Here is an 18,443-nt window from a genome sequence, read left to right as displayed (position 1 = left end):
GGAAAATAACTGACCAGAAATGTCCCAATAAAACACTTGTAGGAAATGATAATGTTGTATAAGATCCATTCTTTTCTGCCCTTGAAGTGGTGAAAGGTTTCATCAAAACTAAGTCCAGTAAATTTTAGTATAGTGTATCATCCAGAGCTAGCATTCCTTACTTGAAATGTTTGCAGTTTTGAATGGATCGTGTTCAGTATAATACAGAGGTTTATTGTATGTGAAGGTTATGAAGTGGATCCTTTCCTATCTAATGCTGTGACATAGTAAAACAAACCTAAGTTTACATTGGAGGCTTAAAGGTGCATAGGTTAAGCCTAGTTGTTACAGGCCTTCAGTTCAAGCACAGAATGCAAACATACATCTTACTGTAGTGTCCATTAGCAAGACACTGAAACTTGAATGGCAGTGGCTATGTGACTAAGTAATCAGAGAAAGACTGTTCCACGAACAGAAGGTGTCTGGTGTAATCCCACCACTACCTCTGTCACAGTGTCCTTGATGAAGATACCCGACTCTCACTGACCCCTGATAAGAACATCAGTGTGAAGTACCAGTGATCTCCTTATTAGCTCCAGTGATAGATGACCCTGATGACCTCAGAGGGGCAAAGGCAACCAGACAGCAAGAGAAGAAATGTCTAAATACTATATATCACAGTATTTTAAGTTAACATATTGCACATACACTGTAGATACAGCCGGGATATATAGGCCGGGATTTGCAGTCTTTGTTTGTATAAGTAGTGAGAAGCACTTTCTGCCGTGCTGTGGGAATGCATACAGTACAAAAACACACAGTGTGTCATGATTTGTAGCCACCCTCGGTGTACCACCCAGAGTGGGTTTGTTCTGTCTAGTGTTTCATCCTGGCTGTCTGATCTCTCAACCAATTAAGAGGTGGATTGTAAAGGGAACATTCCTGGCATACTTGACCCACTAGTCACTGCCCACGAACCCTTATCCTTTCCCCCCCTCAATGCACACATAGTATAGCCATGTATATGTACATGCACGTCGTTGGTGAATGTGTAAGTACATAACACAAACCAACACTAATTATCATGCAGTTAAAGAAATTTCAGAGCAGCCCAAAATCTCTCACACACTGGGACGTTAAATCATCCATGCTTGCACCTCTCCTTCTCCACCCTACTTCTTTCAGAGTATCCATTCACAGAAACAGAAGCAGTAATGCAATAAAAAAAAAACACCTTTGGAATATGTTTTGAGTAATCAGTAACCAGAGCATCCATGCCTACAAAACCCCCTCTCCCAACCCCCTTCACTTTACCCCTAATCTCTGAGCTCCATCCACACAAAGAGGTCATGAAATTAGAGAAGGGAGAGAGGAAAAATGAAGGGGTGGGGGGGTGGTAGGGAGATGAAAGGAACTACCAACCCATCTTGGAGAAATGGATGATGATCAGAGGCATGTCCACGTTTACTTCTGACATCAGCACAGGGTGTGTATTATTTACTCTGCCTGCAGAAGGAGAATGTGTCTCTCATGGCCCCTGTCCTCTCTTCTCTTCTCTTCTCTTCTCTTCTCTTCTCATTACAGGAGCTTATTGAAGTGGACAGTGAGGTCGTCTTCGAACTGGCCTCCTATATTCTTCAAGTAAGATAAAGTGTGTTTGTTTGTGTGTGTTTGTGTGTAGGTCTGAATGTCTGTCTAGATATCTTTTTTTTCCCTCCTAAGCTCCAGGACTTTTTTTCTCCTATCCCTTTCTCTGAGTATGTTAGTCCATTAACTGTGATACTGCAAGGTCATGTTACACATAGACTGGGCTGAGTGGTGTGTGTGTGTGTGTGCGTGTGTGTGTGCGTGCATGCCCTCTGTGTAGGTGCAGATGCACAGTATCAGGTATCTGCTCTGTATCCGTCAGAGGGTTCACTCCAGATGGAGGTTTAAAGTTTCTCTGTGATTCCAGCACAGCGGACCTGACTGCATGTTCACCTAGTCCAGCAGAACATAAACACATTTTATAGTCACATATCCATATACGTGAATTGCCCTCTCACTATTTTCCTCTTTCCCTTTCTGTTCAACAGGAGGCAAAAGGTGATTTCACCAGGTAAGGGCACTAGTAATCAACATATGTAATACACATGTATCTGCCATTGTTGCTAGGAGTGTTAAGATTTCAGGTCATGATTTTCTGATCATTGTCGATGACGGTGCTCCTTTAAAAACATTTTAGAGTCCTCTCGTATGGTAACTACAGTGAATATGAAGAGGAAAAGGCCTTGTTCACTTGCTCATCTCTATTAATGGCTGTGCTTTAGCTCATTTTCGATCAGGAGGTGGCCATCTTTGCGCCCAGATTTACTCACAAGGAAATCAAATCTGTAATCAGGTTGTTCCAGCCACGGAAAATTCCCTTATAAAAGTGAGAGTGCTGTGACAGACCATAACATTCACAAGGCCTCTGAAACCACACTGAGGACTCATATGCAAAATATAGTTCTATGGCAGTGGTTGTAGTGATGTAGCGCATTGTGAAGCATATTGGTGGTTTTCAGGGCCAAGTTTTTCTGACAGTCTTTCCGGTCTTTATCCTCTTAGTTGTATTGCTGTTGTTTTCTTAACTGAAAATCCAACATGCTGCCACACAACAGGTTTACAACTAACACAGCACTGTATTGGATGTGTGGTGACCCAAGTTACCACTCTTCTTTTCCAATATCTATGTCACATTTTCCATCTCGTCTGCTACACGTCTTCGCAAGTGACAGGAGTAGCTGGGTTAATACATGTGGATCCAGAAGAGAGGAGGCACAGACGGGGGACAATAGAGATGATATCAGTCATCTGTCTGTTTCTGTGTTCCAATGAGCATTGAAGTGCATCACTGAGAACTTTCTTTGTTTCTGAGCCTGATTTACATCCCTCCCTCTTTCTTTCATACCGGCCCTGTTCCACTTCGGTTCACTTGTTTTCAGCCTGTGCTGCGTCTCATGAGAAGAGCATGGGAATCACATGTATTTATGTGTGTGTGATGAAAGACAAAGTGTCTTTGTTGTGAGCGATTTCCTCCCACTTTAACACGGAGCTCGCCACAGGGACGAGGGCAAGATTTCCTAATATAAATTGAGAAAATGCTCAGCTGTTGATGACTTGGGTTCAGAAACATCAGCATACGTATCAGTCTTAAAACTTCATGTTAGTTAAATCCTGTAGCTATGGAGCTACAGTCATGTAGATGTTTCCTGTGAGCTACGGCCCACATCTGGTTCTTCAGATGTACATCTGTGTGATGTTGGCCTAAATGTGTGTCATCCCTCATGCCCTCGTCCCTTTGTTGTAGCACAGATAACAGACCACAGCAGCCATCACCTCTGACTTCATTTCCGCCAGTGAAAGGAGTAAATAAACACCATTTGCTGCAGAGGGCTGGAATGTGACACACTCTGGAGACATTCCTTTCACCCTAATCCCGCTTTCCTCACCCCTTGCTCCCACACACGTACCTCTCAAAAATCTTTATAGACCCTGCCCATTGTAATTACCATACACTGTACCACTCTTCCATATTAAGTTTCACTCTATCTTTCGCTGAAGATCCTCGAAAGTGTGAAAGTTTCTTGTGTTGAGCTCTTACCTGCCCTTTTCACCATGTACAACGCAGCCACATATACCTAATGAGTAGGTAAATGGGTATCAACCAATCTACACGCAGAGCTGCGCTCAGACTTGGTGGATGGGTGGATGGGATGGATCTCTTCCAGGGCTTTAGCTCATAGGTTGTCATGTTCCCAGGGCTTTCCCCAATCCTCCAGAGTCTCGGCAAAGGCTGGAGACTGGCTTGGGGATTAGAGTAGGGTATTAAGACCTCTTGCCACTGGAGGTCTGAAAACTGAATCCCAGGGCCAAGTCTCTTTGGCTGTCTTCGTGGTTCCGTGTCTCATTTACTCTGTCTTTATCGTTTTTCCTCCTCCATCCCTGTTTTTATCTCTTTTAAACTTTTTGTGCTTGCTCCTGTGTGTCTGTCCCTCTTTCCTCTCCTCTTTTGCCAGCTGTCTGTGTCTCTGCAGCTGTTCAGAAACAGACAGTGCCTGGTCTCGGAAATAGAGAGCATTTAGGCCATCAGTATTTGTTCCTTTCACTGCACTCTTCCAAAGTTAACATTTCAGTTCTGAGACAGTTGTGGGAAATATTCCGTGATTCAGCTTGTGCATGAAACTGTTAGGCCTACAGCAGAGAATGATTGCTCTTGCAGAAGTAGAGTTGACCATGTCTTGTGGTTTCTGCCTCCCAGTAATGATGCAACCAGGTCTGACCTGAAAAAGCTGCCTGCTCTGCCCACCCAGGCCCTAAAGGAGCACCCTTCTCTGGCTTACTGGTGAGAGACTAGTCCATTATCCAGAAAACCACCAGAATATTACACAAGCTCTCCTCTTCTTGTTTCCCCTTCCTTAATTATTTTCCTTTTTTCCTCATTATTGTGCTCTCTTACAGTGAAGACCGGGTCATAGAGCATTACAAGAAGCTCAGTGGACAGTCCAGAGGGCAAGCTATTGTAAAGTAAGTGTGTGTATGTGTCTCTCCTTACGTTTGTCCACTTTGTGGAAGGCTGTGTTCTCGGTAATCCTTACATGTCCTTCTTTCTGCTCCTTGCAGTTATATGAGCATTGTAGAGTCTCTGCCGACATATGGAGTACATTACTATGCTGTAAAGGTACAGTTTTACTACTCTGATTTTCTTTTTTTCACACACACGCACCACACACATTTTTGTTCACTCTGGACCTGCAAGCAGGCAGTTTGGGATTTGGAGATGGGATGGAGCTTAAAGCTAATGTTCTTTGTCTTTCCATCTGTCTCTGCCACTATTTATCCTTGTTTTCTTTCTGTCAATCCCACGCACATGCATAACTTTTCCTGAGGTCTTTTTTTGTTGTGTGTTTTAGGACAAGCAGGGCATCCCATGGTGGTTGGGTTTGAGCTATAAAGGCATCTTTCAGTATGACCACCAGGACAAGGTCAAGCCCAGGAAGGTGAGATGATGCTCCTTCTGATCTCCCATGCACAGTTTTTGGCTCTCCTTTCAATGAGCATTAATAAGTGAATCGACCTAATTTCCACAGCTTTTTTAATACATTTTTCAGCTTCTGTGTTAAGATTATGACCTCCAGGATATCTTTTCATTTTTGGGTCCTAATTCTTTCACTTTCTTTTTTAAAGATGAGTGCATGGTTCCTATAAATAATGTGCTGCTTAAGATGGCTATGTCATGGTCACCACCGTCCATTTGTTTTTATTCAGTTAGTCAGGATATTGTGTTTGGGGAAAGCATGAACAATGAAGTACAAATACTGCTGTCTGGAGACGTTCAGACTAGGAATGGTTTGCATCCTGTCCTGCCTTTATTTCTGTCTTTCTGTGGATGAAGACCTCCTCCCAGTCTCCGCACCCAGTGGGTCGTCTGTGAAAGCCTTTCTTACCTCACCTCTGACCCCCAGTCAGAGTCTTCAAGTCTGGCATTCAGATTTGTTTCATAGGGTGATAATGGGGGTTAATGGCATCCCTTCATACTGACTGATCACCAAGACACTCTCAGACACAAACAGCAATACACTGATGCCAGCGAACCCACACACTTACTATCAAATGCACACACACGCACACACACAATAACTGGACTGAACTCTGAACTCACCATCCTGATGAATACTTCCTGTCTGCCACAGCTTTCCTGTTTGCCACTAACACTGTGCAGTGCATGTGTGTGTGCGTGTCTTATTTAGTACATTCCAGTCTAAATGACTGTCTCACCAAAGAGCTCCGTTCCCGCGTCATTCCCAAGTACTCCAAATCATGTGGCTGCCTAGGTGAAATCATGTGTTTCTTTAGCACACAATGTGTATATTATGCATGCTGTTTGAAGTGAAAGATGGTGAGTTATAGCTTTCTATGAGGTAAATGCCACATGAAAGAAGGAGGAGGGGGTACATTTGAGAGAGGTGGAGGGAAGAAAGGGTTAATAGCATTCCCACACAAGTGACTTATCAAGCATTCAGCTGCCATAGCAACAGCCAGTGTGAGTCACTGGTTCGTTAAGCTTCAGTACTGACCCCCCCCACTTTTTTCTCCTCTCTCCGTCTTGCTTTTTCTCTTTCCTAGTTCTCCCTCACCCTAACGCACACACACACACACACACACCTTTTGGAAGAAGAGAAAAACTGGGCCTCCTCAATGCCAAGGGGTGATTGTAGTCTAAGGAGCTCGAGCCAAAAGAGATTTGTGGACTGTGTCTTGTTAAAGCACCATCACAAGTTCGACTGAACCCCCAGTGAACACAGTTAAAGTTTTTTTTCAGTGACAGGGCAGAGGAAAAACGGTGGGTGGTGCTGCTTTCTAAAGCTGTTTAGTGTGTCACAGGAAGAGGCTCATAGAGTTCAGCAGGCGCTTTCCATGTTATGTTAGTGATGAGAGTCATCCTTGTTTCAGCAGACTGGAGGAAGAGCAGCTGATTAGTCAATCAGCCAAGCCAGTCCAGTACCAGTAACCACTGACTCAGAGTGTAATCACAAGTTTGTCACTGTTCAAGCTGTCAGCACTGTGACTCAGTGAAGTGGAGGCAAAACACTAATTATGAGATATTTTGGGCTAATTACCATCTTTTGTCACAGTAAGAGTGGTTTATGTTTTCAACAAAAACCTTTTTATTCATCAATAAGTGACTAAGTGATTTCAAGTTGTGCTGTACAGTAGGTGTGTGTGTGTGTGTGTGTGTGTGTGTGTGTGTGTGTGTGTGTACTGGAGGCAGTTGTGTTTAATTAGTCTTTTTTACAAGGGGAGTTCCTGTTGTTTCTAAGTGCGGACCACATACTGCACCCTCCACATTTATTTGGGGATGTTAAAATGCTTTAACCCCTCTACTCACCACAGGCCACATGCAGACATGTACAGTACATACAGAGAAGGGTTTACAACCTAACCACACACCGTACTAATGCCTCATTAGTGTGTTCTGACTCATTTAGGCAGAGATTTTAGGGTCTGTGTGTTGACTGACTACCTAACTGATTGACTTAAGACTGACATTAGAGAAGCTTCTGTCAACACTGGGATGAAGCTGCAAGAGGGTTTCAATCAAATACAGCAAACTATGGTGTGAATTACATCTCACATACGTTTCACTGCATATTAATGTAAATGTTCTGCAACGGATTGAAAGTACACAACCGTTCACTTTATTCAGCCTCTGTCTGTCTTTCATTTAGCTCAAATAGGCAGCTACAGCCTGTTCGGATTAGTTTTTCCATAAATGTCATCCCTCCAAAACATCACAACCAAAACACAAACAACAGGAAGTGTCCCCCAGTGTGTATCTGCATCTCCATGACAACTGGTGGATATAGTATTACACACTAGAACCCCACCTATGGGTGAAACAATAGTCTTAGTTACCCTCTGGTCCAGTTCTAGAAAGGAATAATACCTTGCCTCACAGTTATACTGGCCTATGTGATTTAAATGTTCTATTCTTTCCAGAGTCCCCAGGGAGTCCAGTACGCAGAATAAAGGCCTTTACACTTTATCAGATCTGACCTTTTCATCTCTAATGGATGTGTGTTTAGGTACCGACACAGATATTATTATGAGACAGACGTGGGTCCATGCATATGAGCGCCTGTTTGCTTTGGAATAATGACCCGTCACTTCCTCTGCTTGTGTGTGTTTGTGCCATTAGTGTTTCACAGTCGAAAGGAATGGGATTCATAACATACTCACGTATACATGCACAAACCTCGCCCTAATAACAGAAGCACCCACCGGTTTCAACAGACTTCCTAAGAAAGAAGCTGTCAGCATGTTTTTATCAGATATCCAAGCTATTCACAAAGTAGTCACAAAGACTACAAAAGTTTCATTAACACAATAGGCTTATGTAACCGAAGAATTTTTTTGAAGCAGCACAGAATCACAACAAAAATGTCTAATTTTAAACTCTAGAGTGACTTTGTTGTAAATCATGTGACTGCTGATAACAGTGGAACACATGTACATATAAAGCTTATTCTGAAACATCAAAGTCCAGTTTCAACATTAACAGCAGCTCTGTGAGGACGGCTTAGTGGTCTCGTGCCTGAACACAGTTTCAAACACCTATCTTATCTTTACAGCTCTGGCCCACATGTAGCCAACACACACACACACACACACACACACACACACACACACACACACACACACACACACACACACACACACACACACACACAGAGTTGCTCTCTCCCTATCTACCCTGCCCGCTATATTTAGCACCATGCTACATTAGCACTTCACACTCCATTGAAAATGTACGGTACAGAAAGAGTTTTGATAAGAGCACCAGTTTGCTTCCCCCATGCTAGTGCACTACATACACATATACATACATACTCAAATACATACATTAGGCTGTGTTTACATACTTTTTTCATAAAAATTTCTCCCCCTCCTCCCCTGTCCTCCCTCCCCATCCCTCTCTGTCCATTGTTTTCCCAGGCTGTTAAAATTCCTGGGCTGTGACCTGTTCCTCCCTTAGCTCCCTTTCTTCTCTTTTCCTCCCTTATCGTGTCATAGCTGGGTCCTCTACTTTGTTTCTTTTCTCTGGTTTGTCAGTTCTTGCAGCTTGGTTTTACTTTCTTTGCTAATGGCTGGTGAGTGGCCATCAGAGGTTAGTGTGTGTGTTTGCAGGCCTGCTCCAGCTGATAGATGCAGGATAGATGCAGCTGATAGATGCAGGACCTCTTGTGTTCTGAAATAGCGCACACTCTGCCTACCTTTTCTCTAACAAGAAACAGACTCAGACGTGTGTGTGTGTGTGTGTGCGTGCACAGAGGTCTGACTAAACAAAGCAAGGGCATTTCATTTGCGGGGGCCACAGAAAGCTTCTTTCCCCCTTCATCACTCCTCCCCTGACCCCACACACACCTCCCAACCGCAGGGCCTGGAGCAGGAAGCACAGTCCCTTAGGGAGGGAGGAGGGGTCAGGAGTAGGGGAGGCATAAACGCCCCCTCCCTCCTCAGCTCTCATAGCAAAGCTCCAGGGGAGGAGGAAACTTAAGTTTACACACTTTCTCTCCACCAACACACACACACACGCACATGCCTACAGATGGTGAACACCCACCATCTAAAAACTTTCTGTTCCCCTGCGTCTGGGAGGATTTAAGATACACACATGCTGCGGAGTATATCTTGGGGGAAACTTTCTCGCCCAGCTGGCTTTGGCTTCATTTAAAGAGAAACTGATGGTTCATAAAGGGGACGGAAAAGAGAAAAAAAGAGAAGTTGAGGAGAGGAAAGAAAGCCTCCTCCCTCTCACGCTGTCTTTCTTCGGAGTGAGGTCATCCAGCGCAGGGATCCGCTGTGGACAGGACTGCCTAGTCTGGACCTGATCAGAGAGCTCCAGACTAGGTCCTCTTCTCTCCCTCAACCTCCATCTCTGTTCCTAACTCCTCCTCCTCATCGGCTTCCATTGTTTTCTCCTCCTCCTTCTTATCCATTGCAGTTTTTTTTTTAAACAAACTGGAACATACAGAGAAGAGAAAAGAGGATTTGGCTGAAAGCTGTGTGGATTTAATGTGAAGCATGTTTTTGTATGAGCAGCCCTGAAGAGCATGTCTTTCTCCGAAACCTCAGGTGTTCCAATGGCGTCAGTTGGAGAACCTCTACTTCAGAGAGAAGAAGTTTTCAGTGGAAGTTCATGACCCCAGGAGGTAAATTTATATCACAAATTTAAGCGACCTGTCAACTTGCTACAGTGCTTTTGTTGAAACATTTTGATTATATGTGCTTTTAAAAAAAGTTTAAAACTTGAATGGGTCCTTCTTTAGTCATTGAACATTATTGGTATTGAATTCTCGCCAGCTAATTTTTGGAAGTGATACAATTTTCCCTCAGTCATCGATGCATTCCAGTAGCATTTACTGTACATTACCACTGTGCCATATGTGAATGTGTGAAGACTGAAGCTACACACGGTGCACTGCAGGAAAGGAGAGATTGGAATCTAATTCCATAATGGTTGCAGCATTTGTCTTGGCACTAGAGCAAGATATTGAGGATGTCCCAGTGGAGCCTTACATAGATTGATAGGCTGATTATTAACACACTTGTGTGGCCACGTGCATGCACACACTCACACACACACACACACACACAGGGCAAACCCTTGATAGTCGAACACAGAAGGATAGATGGTTGAGCGATAGCTGTTTTGCGGAGGAAGTGACCTCTGTGGTGTTTATTTAACATTACTATATATGTGGAGTATTATTCTACAGACAGAGGGAGAGAGGGAGTGGGAGAAAAAGAGACAGACGGGGTGAAACAGAGAGCAGTGGTGTTTTCTTTAAAGGAAGCTGTCATTTTGGGTGAGTTGGTCTGTTGCTCAGCTACAGATGTGTGTTTAAATAAGGATGAGTAAACAATGGGGAACATCGTGTGTGGCTTTGCAAAAAATATCTCTATCGGGTTTGCTCTCTCAGGCCCTTTTGTTAATAGTAGTAGTAGTGGTGTTGGTGGTAGAGTAGTTGGATGTTTTCACTGTTGCAAATGTGTAGCTATCTTTTATATTCAGTGTATATAAGGAGGCCTTGTGTCCGCTCCAACTGTAGGGCGTCGGTGACAAGAAGGACGTTTGGCCACAGTGGCATCGCTGTGCATACTTGGTACGCCTGTCCTGCCCTCATCAAGTCCATCTGGGCCATGGCCATCAGCCAACACCAGTTCTACCTGGACCGCAAGCAGAGCAAGGTCAGTTAGTCCCACAACATGCGCAATTAAAATCCGCCACAGACCACAGATATGATTAGAAATGCACAACGCGACACAGCAAACCCTGCAAGCATTGTCAGTGGGAGTGTTGCCATGAAACCACTTAATGACGTGTCTTAACAAACCCTCTACGTTCTTGTCTGTCCAGTCAAAGATCCATGCAGCGCGGAGTTTGAGTGAGATTGCGATAGACCTTACAGAAACAGGAACTCTGAAGACCTCCAAACTGGCCAACATGGGCAGCAAGGGCAAGATTATCAGTGGCAGCAGTGGCAGTCTTCTCTCCTCAGGTCAGTATATATCTATAAATATATAAATGTCTGTGTGTATTTGAGAGAGAAGGAGACGGGGGGAGGGGACAGAGTAACAAACAGGAAAAGAGAAATACTGATATGCGAGTGTATGTGTCTTTGTGTTTGCATGTGTGGTGATGAGGGGGAGCCTCACTGACAACTGGAGGGACAGAAACAGCTGCTTCTGAAAAGAGGCCACTGAATCTCTTTTGAATGTTCTCACATGTACTGTACACACACCCCACCCAGTGCATTTCTGTTAGTATAGATTAGCACTCCCGCCCTCCACGTCACACAGAGTCTTCCTCCAGAGACCCCTGCCCCCCTCTAAATTTAGTGAGCGAGGGAATGAAAAGGGCAGCAGGTCAGTGTACTACTTTGCCACGGCTTTTAAAACAATGCTTATCTGTCTGTACGGATCACGTAATGATTGTGACAGAAAGATTTGTACATGAACTAAAATTAGAGTCAAGAGGAAAATGCCTATTTAAATCCAAACAGCCATTTAAGTGTGTTGCATGCTAGGAAAACACAGCTACTGTACCTGGTTAGCTACTGCAGCATTATTCACTTACAAAATGACATGCACTTGAACAAACCAGCATTATTTATGATTGAAGAGGTAAGTATGTGGGTCTAGACATAGCTGTGGGGTCAGCTATTTAAGGAATAGTACACTTTACTGACCTTACCAATCAATTACTGTTGTCAGGAAAGAAGAACCCTGTGTCAGAAATACTGTCCTCCATGCTCTCTTCACTCTCATCTGATCGGATCTGTTTCTTCCTTAACATCTCTTTTCTCAGTATAGATACATGTGCCCTTCCTCCTTAATCCTTCCCCTTTATCTCTTCAGCTGTCCTCTCCTAGTCTCCTAATCTCCCTGTTCTCTCCGCTCTGAGCTTCTCTAGTTCCGACCCCACCCCATATCATGCAGTGTATCTCTGTCTTATCTGTCTGGGTCTTGTCACTTGTCTCCATGGTGTTGTGTCAGTGATGCTGATTTCATGATCTGCTGCTGGCTCACTAGAGGCCGTCTTATTGCCCAGCAACATAAAAACGTCACAGGTGCAGTAATGTCGCTGCTATGCTCCTAGAGAACAAAAGGCAAAAAACCTTATTAACAGTGCCCAGGTCCTCAGATCTTCATCAGGTAAATCTCATCAAAACGGCGCCACACAAAAGCACCATACATATGTTTACAGTGGGGTCTGACCTGGGAGCTGACATGCTCTGATTGGCTGTGTATTTTGCTGGTCTGCTGCTTTTTTTGAAATCACATCCATGCCCCGTCCTTCACTGCCACAGGCAACACGTCTCTGTCTGACAGTGGCTTTTTAAACAGCCAGATCTTGATTATGGAGTTTGCCTGTTGAATTTGTGGCTGTAAATGAGGTGCTGGGGAAATATGGCTGTTTAACATCACTGAAATAAGTGCAGAAACACTGAAATAAAATATAGTTTTTTGCAACAATAGAGAGCCATTTAACATTTTTTGCTGCCACAACTGTTTCAGCAGTGGTTGGTTTTGTATTTTTGCTACATTTGACCGCGCAGTGAACCACATAGGGTCAACGAGAGATCAACAGAGAAAAACAGAATGTGTGTGTGCGGCAGTGTTTGCGTTGTTTTCAGCAAGGCATGTAACAAACAAGACTGGCACCATCTCAGGGACTTGGAAGTTGTGCGTCACAGACTTTGTCCTAAACTGCCCCTTCCTTGAAACACTCACAAACACACCACTAAAACTCCTTCCTTATCAAAACGTTCCATTCACTTCCACGTAAACATCCTGCAAGGCTAGCAGGTGCACACACAGTTTCTCCCTCCCCCTCCACAATCTGCCTCAAAAGAAGGCTCCACAACTCCAAACACACACACACACACAAACATATATGCTCCTGACTCATGGCCTCACATCATGTGCTGTCTGTACCCTACAGGCTCTCAGGAATCGGACAGTTCCCAGACAGCTAAGAAGGACATGCTGGCAGCGCTGAGGGCCAGGCAGGAAGCTCTGGAGGAAACGCTAAGACAGAGACTAGAGGAACTGAAGAGCATCTGCATCAGAGAGGCGGTATGAGAATACACTGCAAGATTTGGCAAATATTTTGAAAATCAAAACACTTATTAGCTCTTCTTTTCTAACTTTATTTCCCCGTCCCTCTCTCTTATTTCCCAGGAGCTGACAGGAAAGCTCCCTAAGGAATATCCTCTGGATCCGGGAGAGGAGCCGCCCACAGTGAGACGAAAGATTGGGACCGCCTTCAAACTGGACGAGCAGAAAATTCTTCCTAAGGGAGAGGTGAGGCTCCAACTCTCAGTTCTCCTCAGTAGCACTTTATCACACTCTCCAATCTCACCACACAAGCTAATTGAAAACAGCAGGTCATGTAGCTGGGTCGGTGTTTGGAACAGATACATAGGGCTACATGTACCTGAGCCAGGCACCAGGCTGCAGTAATTGGAATATGTTAAATGCAGTGCTGATTAGTTAAGAGTGTTTATCTGCTTTTAAGCCAGCTGTAATGTTAATGATACATTTAATAACAGAGGACGGGCATTAGAGATCACAACTGGTGTTTAAAAGCTCATTGCACATCAAAGGTTGTTGAGGATTAACCTCATTTAAAACCTCATACTTAATACTCTGAAATGGTATGATGATAAGTTGACTGATCCCTACCCATTTGTTAAGTAAGCAAAGGAAACTGAGATCACAGAAAAGCCACAGCCTGAGACGTCTCGGACGTTGTAAAAGTAGTTGTACTGCATCTTTGTCTTGCTGTCTTTTTGTGCCACGGGTAGATTTTCCAGAGCAGCAGAACTTCTAAAAATAGTCTGGCAGCATTCTCACCATAGGAAGTGGTGATAGTAGGATTGTGTGTGTGTGTGTGTGTGTGTGTGTGTGTGTGTGTGTGTGTGTGTGTGTGTGTGTGTGTGTGTGCGTGTGCAGGCATGCATGTGTGGGTGTGTGTCGCTGAGGTTGTATGCTTTGAAAAGAATCCAGGCTCACAATTTCACAAAACCGCCTTGCAAGCAGAAGGATGTTTCTTAATTTATCCTGAATACCTTAAACTCATATACACACACACAGAAGCAGAGGCTGCACTGGCGGTAGTGTGAAGGCACTGTTAATGAAAGGGATTCCTCTGAACTGAGGTAGTTTAATAAGATGTCGACCCAAGTGAATACATCATCGTTCTCTGTCTCTCTCTCTTTCTCTCTGGGGGCGAGTGAACTCATGTGTGTGTTGTGACGTATGAGGGCACACATTACATGCAGGCTGCAAACAGTGTGTGTGTGTCACAGGGCTGCCACGCATCTGTTTCCTTATCTATAATCAGACTCAAATGTTACTAATATACTATATTATACAACAATATACTACACTTATTTTGTGGTATGTAGATGCCACACTAAACACATATGCAATACACAACACATTTGCAGCATGTTTTACATTTGCAGCATGTTTTTCACCTTAAAGCCTCTGCTCCACACATCCCAGGAGAAGTGTAGAGGAGGAGAGGATGGATTGATGGAGAGGTGTAATTATTGGGGGACAGCGTGTCTCAATAGGGAATATCCAGTGGTGAGAAAATGCGGGACCGTAGCACAGATAAATGATTTCCTCAGTGTGTTTTCCCTGGCAAGGTTCTGTGTGTGTGTCTCACCAAATTCATTGCATGGGAGAGTTAGAGTCTGAATACGTGTCTGCAAACTAAGCTTTGTTGTTTTTGGATTGTGTGTAGATTTCTGTTGCTAAAACTGTGAGCGAATCCGGTGCCTTTGTGCTTGCTTGTGTTGCTGAGAGTTTTGCGCTCATGTTTGTGTGTGTGTGCTTATCCCAGGAGGAGGAGCTGGAGCGGTTGGAGCGGGAGTTCGCCATTCAGTCCCAGATTACAGAGGCAGCCAGGCGTCTTGCCAGCGATCCTCACGTAAGCAGTAAGAAGCTGAAGAAACAGAGGAAGACTTCTTATCTGAACGCACTGAAGAAGCTCCAGGAAATTGAGAACTCTATCAACGAGTACCGGGTCCGCTCTGGCAAGAAGCCTACGCAGAGAGCGTCACTTATCATAGAAGGTATCAATATACTCCTGTTCGCTGCGGGAAAATCAGATTTTCTTCATGGCACTTTATGTCTGTTAACTCTATGCCACCACACACATCAGTATTGTTCTCAAGTTGTGTTTAGAAGGGTAATAGACATCCACACAATAGATAGTGAGGCTGATACAACCCAGCACTGTTGCTCTTTTATACAACAAAAGATTTGTGAACATGAGGCTTTTAAGCTTTAAGATTTAATTGTTGTACAATTACTAACATCTTGCCTTTGTTTCTCGGTCCTATAGAAGCCAATATTGGTTCTGAAGACAGCTCACTGTCTGACGCACTGGTCTTGGATGATGGTGAGTCTCTATCCTTCTCATTATCCCCAGACATCCCAGCAATAACTCACTGAGACTTGTGCACTTTCTGTAGCTCATGATGATGATGAAATTTTATGTAATTCCATCTGAATTATAGAGTGCTCAGTCTTATCTCAATTATTTCTCTGTTTCAGATGACCCTCAAGTTACAGGTACCCCCACCTTCTCTCCAGTAGCATCACCTCACAAGGGCCTCCCTCCTCGGCCACCGTCTCACAGTCGGCCCCCTCCGCCGCAGTCCCTGGATGGCCTGCGACACCTGCACTACACACGCTCTGACTACGATAAATCGCCCATCAAACCCAAGATGTGGAGCGAATCGTCACTGGATGAGCCCTATGAAAAAGTCAAGAAACGCTCCTCTCACTCCAGGTATGAGGGAGTTTGTCTCAACTAGCCTTTCCGAACAGTGACCACAGTCTTACGTAAATGACTCAAATGCTGGTTGATCATGTTCCTGTGCGACACGAGTGTGAATGTTATAAGATTTACTAAAAATGATGCTTATTCTCTTTGCACCTCTGTTAAGTCACAGGCGTTTCCCCAGTTCTGGCAGTGCAGAAGCAGGAGGTAGTAACTCTCTGCAGAGTAGCCCCATCAGGAGCCTCCCTCACTGGAATTCTCAGTCCAGCATGCCATCAACCCCAGACCTGAGGTCCAGGACCCCACACTATGTACATTCCACTAGGTCAGTCTTTATACCTTCAGTTGCTTAATGGATACAAGAGTTACATCGCTGTGGTAAACATACCAGATGCCTAGTAATGACAAGTCTTTAAAACTCTGCATCCTTCTCATTTCTGGGCACCATGTGTTCCCCAACTGGATTGGGGTCACATGAAGTTTCGTAGCTCTGTTCCAGCCCAACTCATATATTCATCGTTTGCGATTCTTCCTCTTACTCCTTCCTCATAGGTCAGTGGACATCAGTCCCACACGTCTGCACAGTCTCGCTCAGCACTTTAGGAACCGCAGCTCCAGCCTTGAGTCCCAGGGCAAACTGTTGGCGTCCGACCCCGACGCACACCCACACGCCCTGGGAACGCTGGGCAGCCCTGACTTCTTCCTGGGCCCAGGACGCAACTCCAATGGCTCTGACCCACTGGACGACTGTTCATCCTGCACCAGCCAAAGCAGCTCAGAGCATTACTACCCCTCTGGTGGACCCCCCGGCAGCAACCCCAACTACTCTACTCTGGGAGAAGACTCACCCTCCAAAGCCAGGCAGAGGCAGAGGCAAAGGCACAGGTGGGGGAGATGCAGAGATAGAGGCTTTCTCGACACAGCTGCTATGTACTATATTTGAAGAAATAAAAACTTCTGTGAGATTTATGGTGTTTTCTTATGTTCTCTCTCCAGGTCTGCAGGTCACCTGGGTTCTTCTAACTCTGGCTCCATGCCAAACCTGGCAGCTAAGAACGGCTCTGGTGGAGGCTCAGCTGGAGGCGGGATGGGAGGGGGACACCATGGAGTTTACCTCCACAGCCAGAGCCAGCCCTCCTCTCAGTACCGCATCAAGGAGTACCCGCTATACGTGGAGGGCAGCCCCAACCCCGTGGTGGTGCGCAGCCTGGAGAGCGATCAGGAGGGCCACTACAGCGTGAAGGCCCAGTTCAAGACCTCCAGCTCCTACACGGCAGGGGGACTGTACAAAGAGGCCTGGGGGGGAGAGGAGGGAGGAGAGGGGAGTGGCCGACTCACGCCGTCACGCTCTCAGATCGTACGGACTCCGTCATTGGGGCGAGAGGGTGGTGGTGGAGGAGGAGGGGGGAGGGCAGCAGTGTCTGAAGAGCTGCGATGCTGGTACCAGAGGTCCTCAGGGAGCCTGAAGGAGAGGAGTCACTCACATTCAGGGTCCACTTCCTCCGAGACGGGGTCACAGCAAGGCACTCTGGGACACGGACGAGGGAGTAGAGTAGGGACATTCGCCAAGGGCTCACCGGGTAGGTTGCCTTCATTTGTTCACTTTAATCCCCTCTCTCATATGGAGAAAAAGAATCATACGTGCGTGAAAGCCTCGGGCTGTACCTGTTTATTTAGTTCAGTAAATGTTTAGTTTGTTCTGAGGCTATAACAACAAATGTCCAACATAAAAAACATTGCCCCGTGTGAGGCTCGAACTCACGACCTTCAGATTATGAGACTGACGCGCTGCCTACTGCGCCAACGAGGCTCACACTGGTGTACTCTCCATAAGTGAGAGACTGCCTCCATTCTGGAGGTCTTTGGTAATGACTGCTGAGTAGTGCTGCACGATTAATCTAATCGCAATCGCAATCGCGATATCACGCTGTGCGATTACGTAACCGCATAAAATACTGCGATTTGCGATTAAATGTAAACCAATGTGGAGTAATTGACGCCACATCCACACGCTGTGGGCAGCCGCAGGTGTGGTCACGTGACTACCCGGCTTTCAGCAAACAGTAGTGACTGACATGGAAGCTGAGGAGGAACACGATGGACGAGCTACGGAGCCCCTCTAGTGACATGGTCAATAAAATATTAAATTATGGCCACAAAGTAGCTATTACGTGCGCACGAAATACTAATTCGAGGCCACGTATTAGGTATAACGTGCGCACGAAATACAAATTTGTGGCCACGAAATAGGTATAATATGCGTGCAAGTAATACTATTAGTATCATTCCTGGACAACTGGGTAAACAAATCGAGCGCACCGTTTCTGCAACCTGCAATAATCTGCGCACGGGGCAGGTTGTGGTGACGATGCGCTCGATTTGCTTACCCAGTTGTCCAGGAATGATATTAATAGTATTAGGCGACCCTGAACAGCAAGACGTGCAGTGTAAAACCTGCAAAGCTAAAGTCGCTACGTCCCGAGGTAATACGACCAATCTCTATCAACATTTGAGACAACACAGAGAAAAATTCGACGAGCGCATGCAAATAAAAGCCCAACCAAGTAACGTGAAAGAT

At 45.2% G+C, this 18,443-nt stretch overlaps 1 protein-coding gene and 1 non-coding gene across 7 annotated transcripts in view; one reads left to right on the top strand and one right to left on the bottom strand.

Annotated features, from left to right (window-relative positions):
- Positions 1 to 18,443, top strand: part of frmd4a (FERM domain containing 4A) — a 60,532-nt gene that overhangs the window by 36,132 nt on the left and 5,957 nt on the right. For 2 of the 6 annotated variants that reach the window (XM_041039264.1, XM_041039268.1), the window contains exons 6-22: positions 1,564 to 1,620; positions 2,055 to 2,077; positions 4,262 to 4,345; positions 4,462 to 4,527; positions 4,624 to 4,681; positions 4,914 to 5,000; positions 9,637 to 9,713; positions 10,614 to 10,752; positions 10,922 to 11,063; positions 13,010 to 13,143; positions 13,249 to 13,371; positions 14,921 to 15,152; positions 15,425 to 15,481; positions 15,637 to 15,874; positions 16,032 to 16,190; positions 16,418 to 16,750; positions 16,862 to 17,445. In XM_041039264.1, the coding sequence (XP_040895198.1) occupies positions 1,564 to 1,620; positions 2,055 to 2,077; positions 4,262 to 4,345; positions 4,462 to 4,527; positions 4,624 to 4,681; positions 4,914 to 5,000; positions 9,637 to 9,713; positions 10,614 to 10,752; positions 10,922 to 11,063; positions 13,010 to 13,143; positions 13,249 to 13,371; positions 14,921 to 15,152; positions 15,425 to 15,481; positions 15,637 to 15,874; positions 16,032 to 16,190; positions 16,418 to 16,750; positions 16,862 to 17,445 (2,593 nt within the window). Of the gene's footprint in view, positions 1 to 1,563; positions 1,621 to 2,054; positions 2,078 to 4,261; positions 4,346 to 4,461; positions 4,528 to 4,623; positions 4,682 to 4,913; positions 5,001 to 9,636; positions 9,714 to 10,610; positions 10,753 to 10,921; positions 11,064 to 13,009; positions 13,144 to 13,248; positions 13,372 to 14,920; positions 15,153 to 15,424; positions 15,482 to 15,636; positions 15,875 to 16,031; positions 16,191 to 16,417; positions 16,751 to 16,861; positions 17,446 to 18,443 lie in introns of all 6 variants that reach the window. The other 4 variants (XM_041039262.1, XM_041039266.1, XM_041039265.1 and 1 more) reach the window with 3 other exon arrangements.
- On the bottom strand, positions 17,603 to 17,675 carry trnam-cau. Its single transcript has one exon. It is a non-coding gene; the product is annotated as a tRNA-Met (tRNA).

The sequence above is a fragment of the Toxotes jaculatrix genome, chromosome 5 (assembly GCF_017976425.1).
Source record: "Toxotes jaculatrix isolate fToxJac2 chromosome 5, fToxJac2.pri, whole genome shotgun sequence".
NCBI classification, from domain to species: domain Eukaryota; kingdom Metazoa; phylum Chordata; class Actinopteri; family Toxotidae; genus Toxotes; species Toxotes jaculatrix.
The sequence above is the reverse complement of the archived record's forward strand: the minus strand, read 5'-3'. Positions and strand labels throughout refer to the sequence as shown.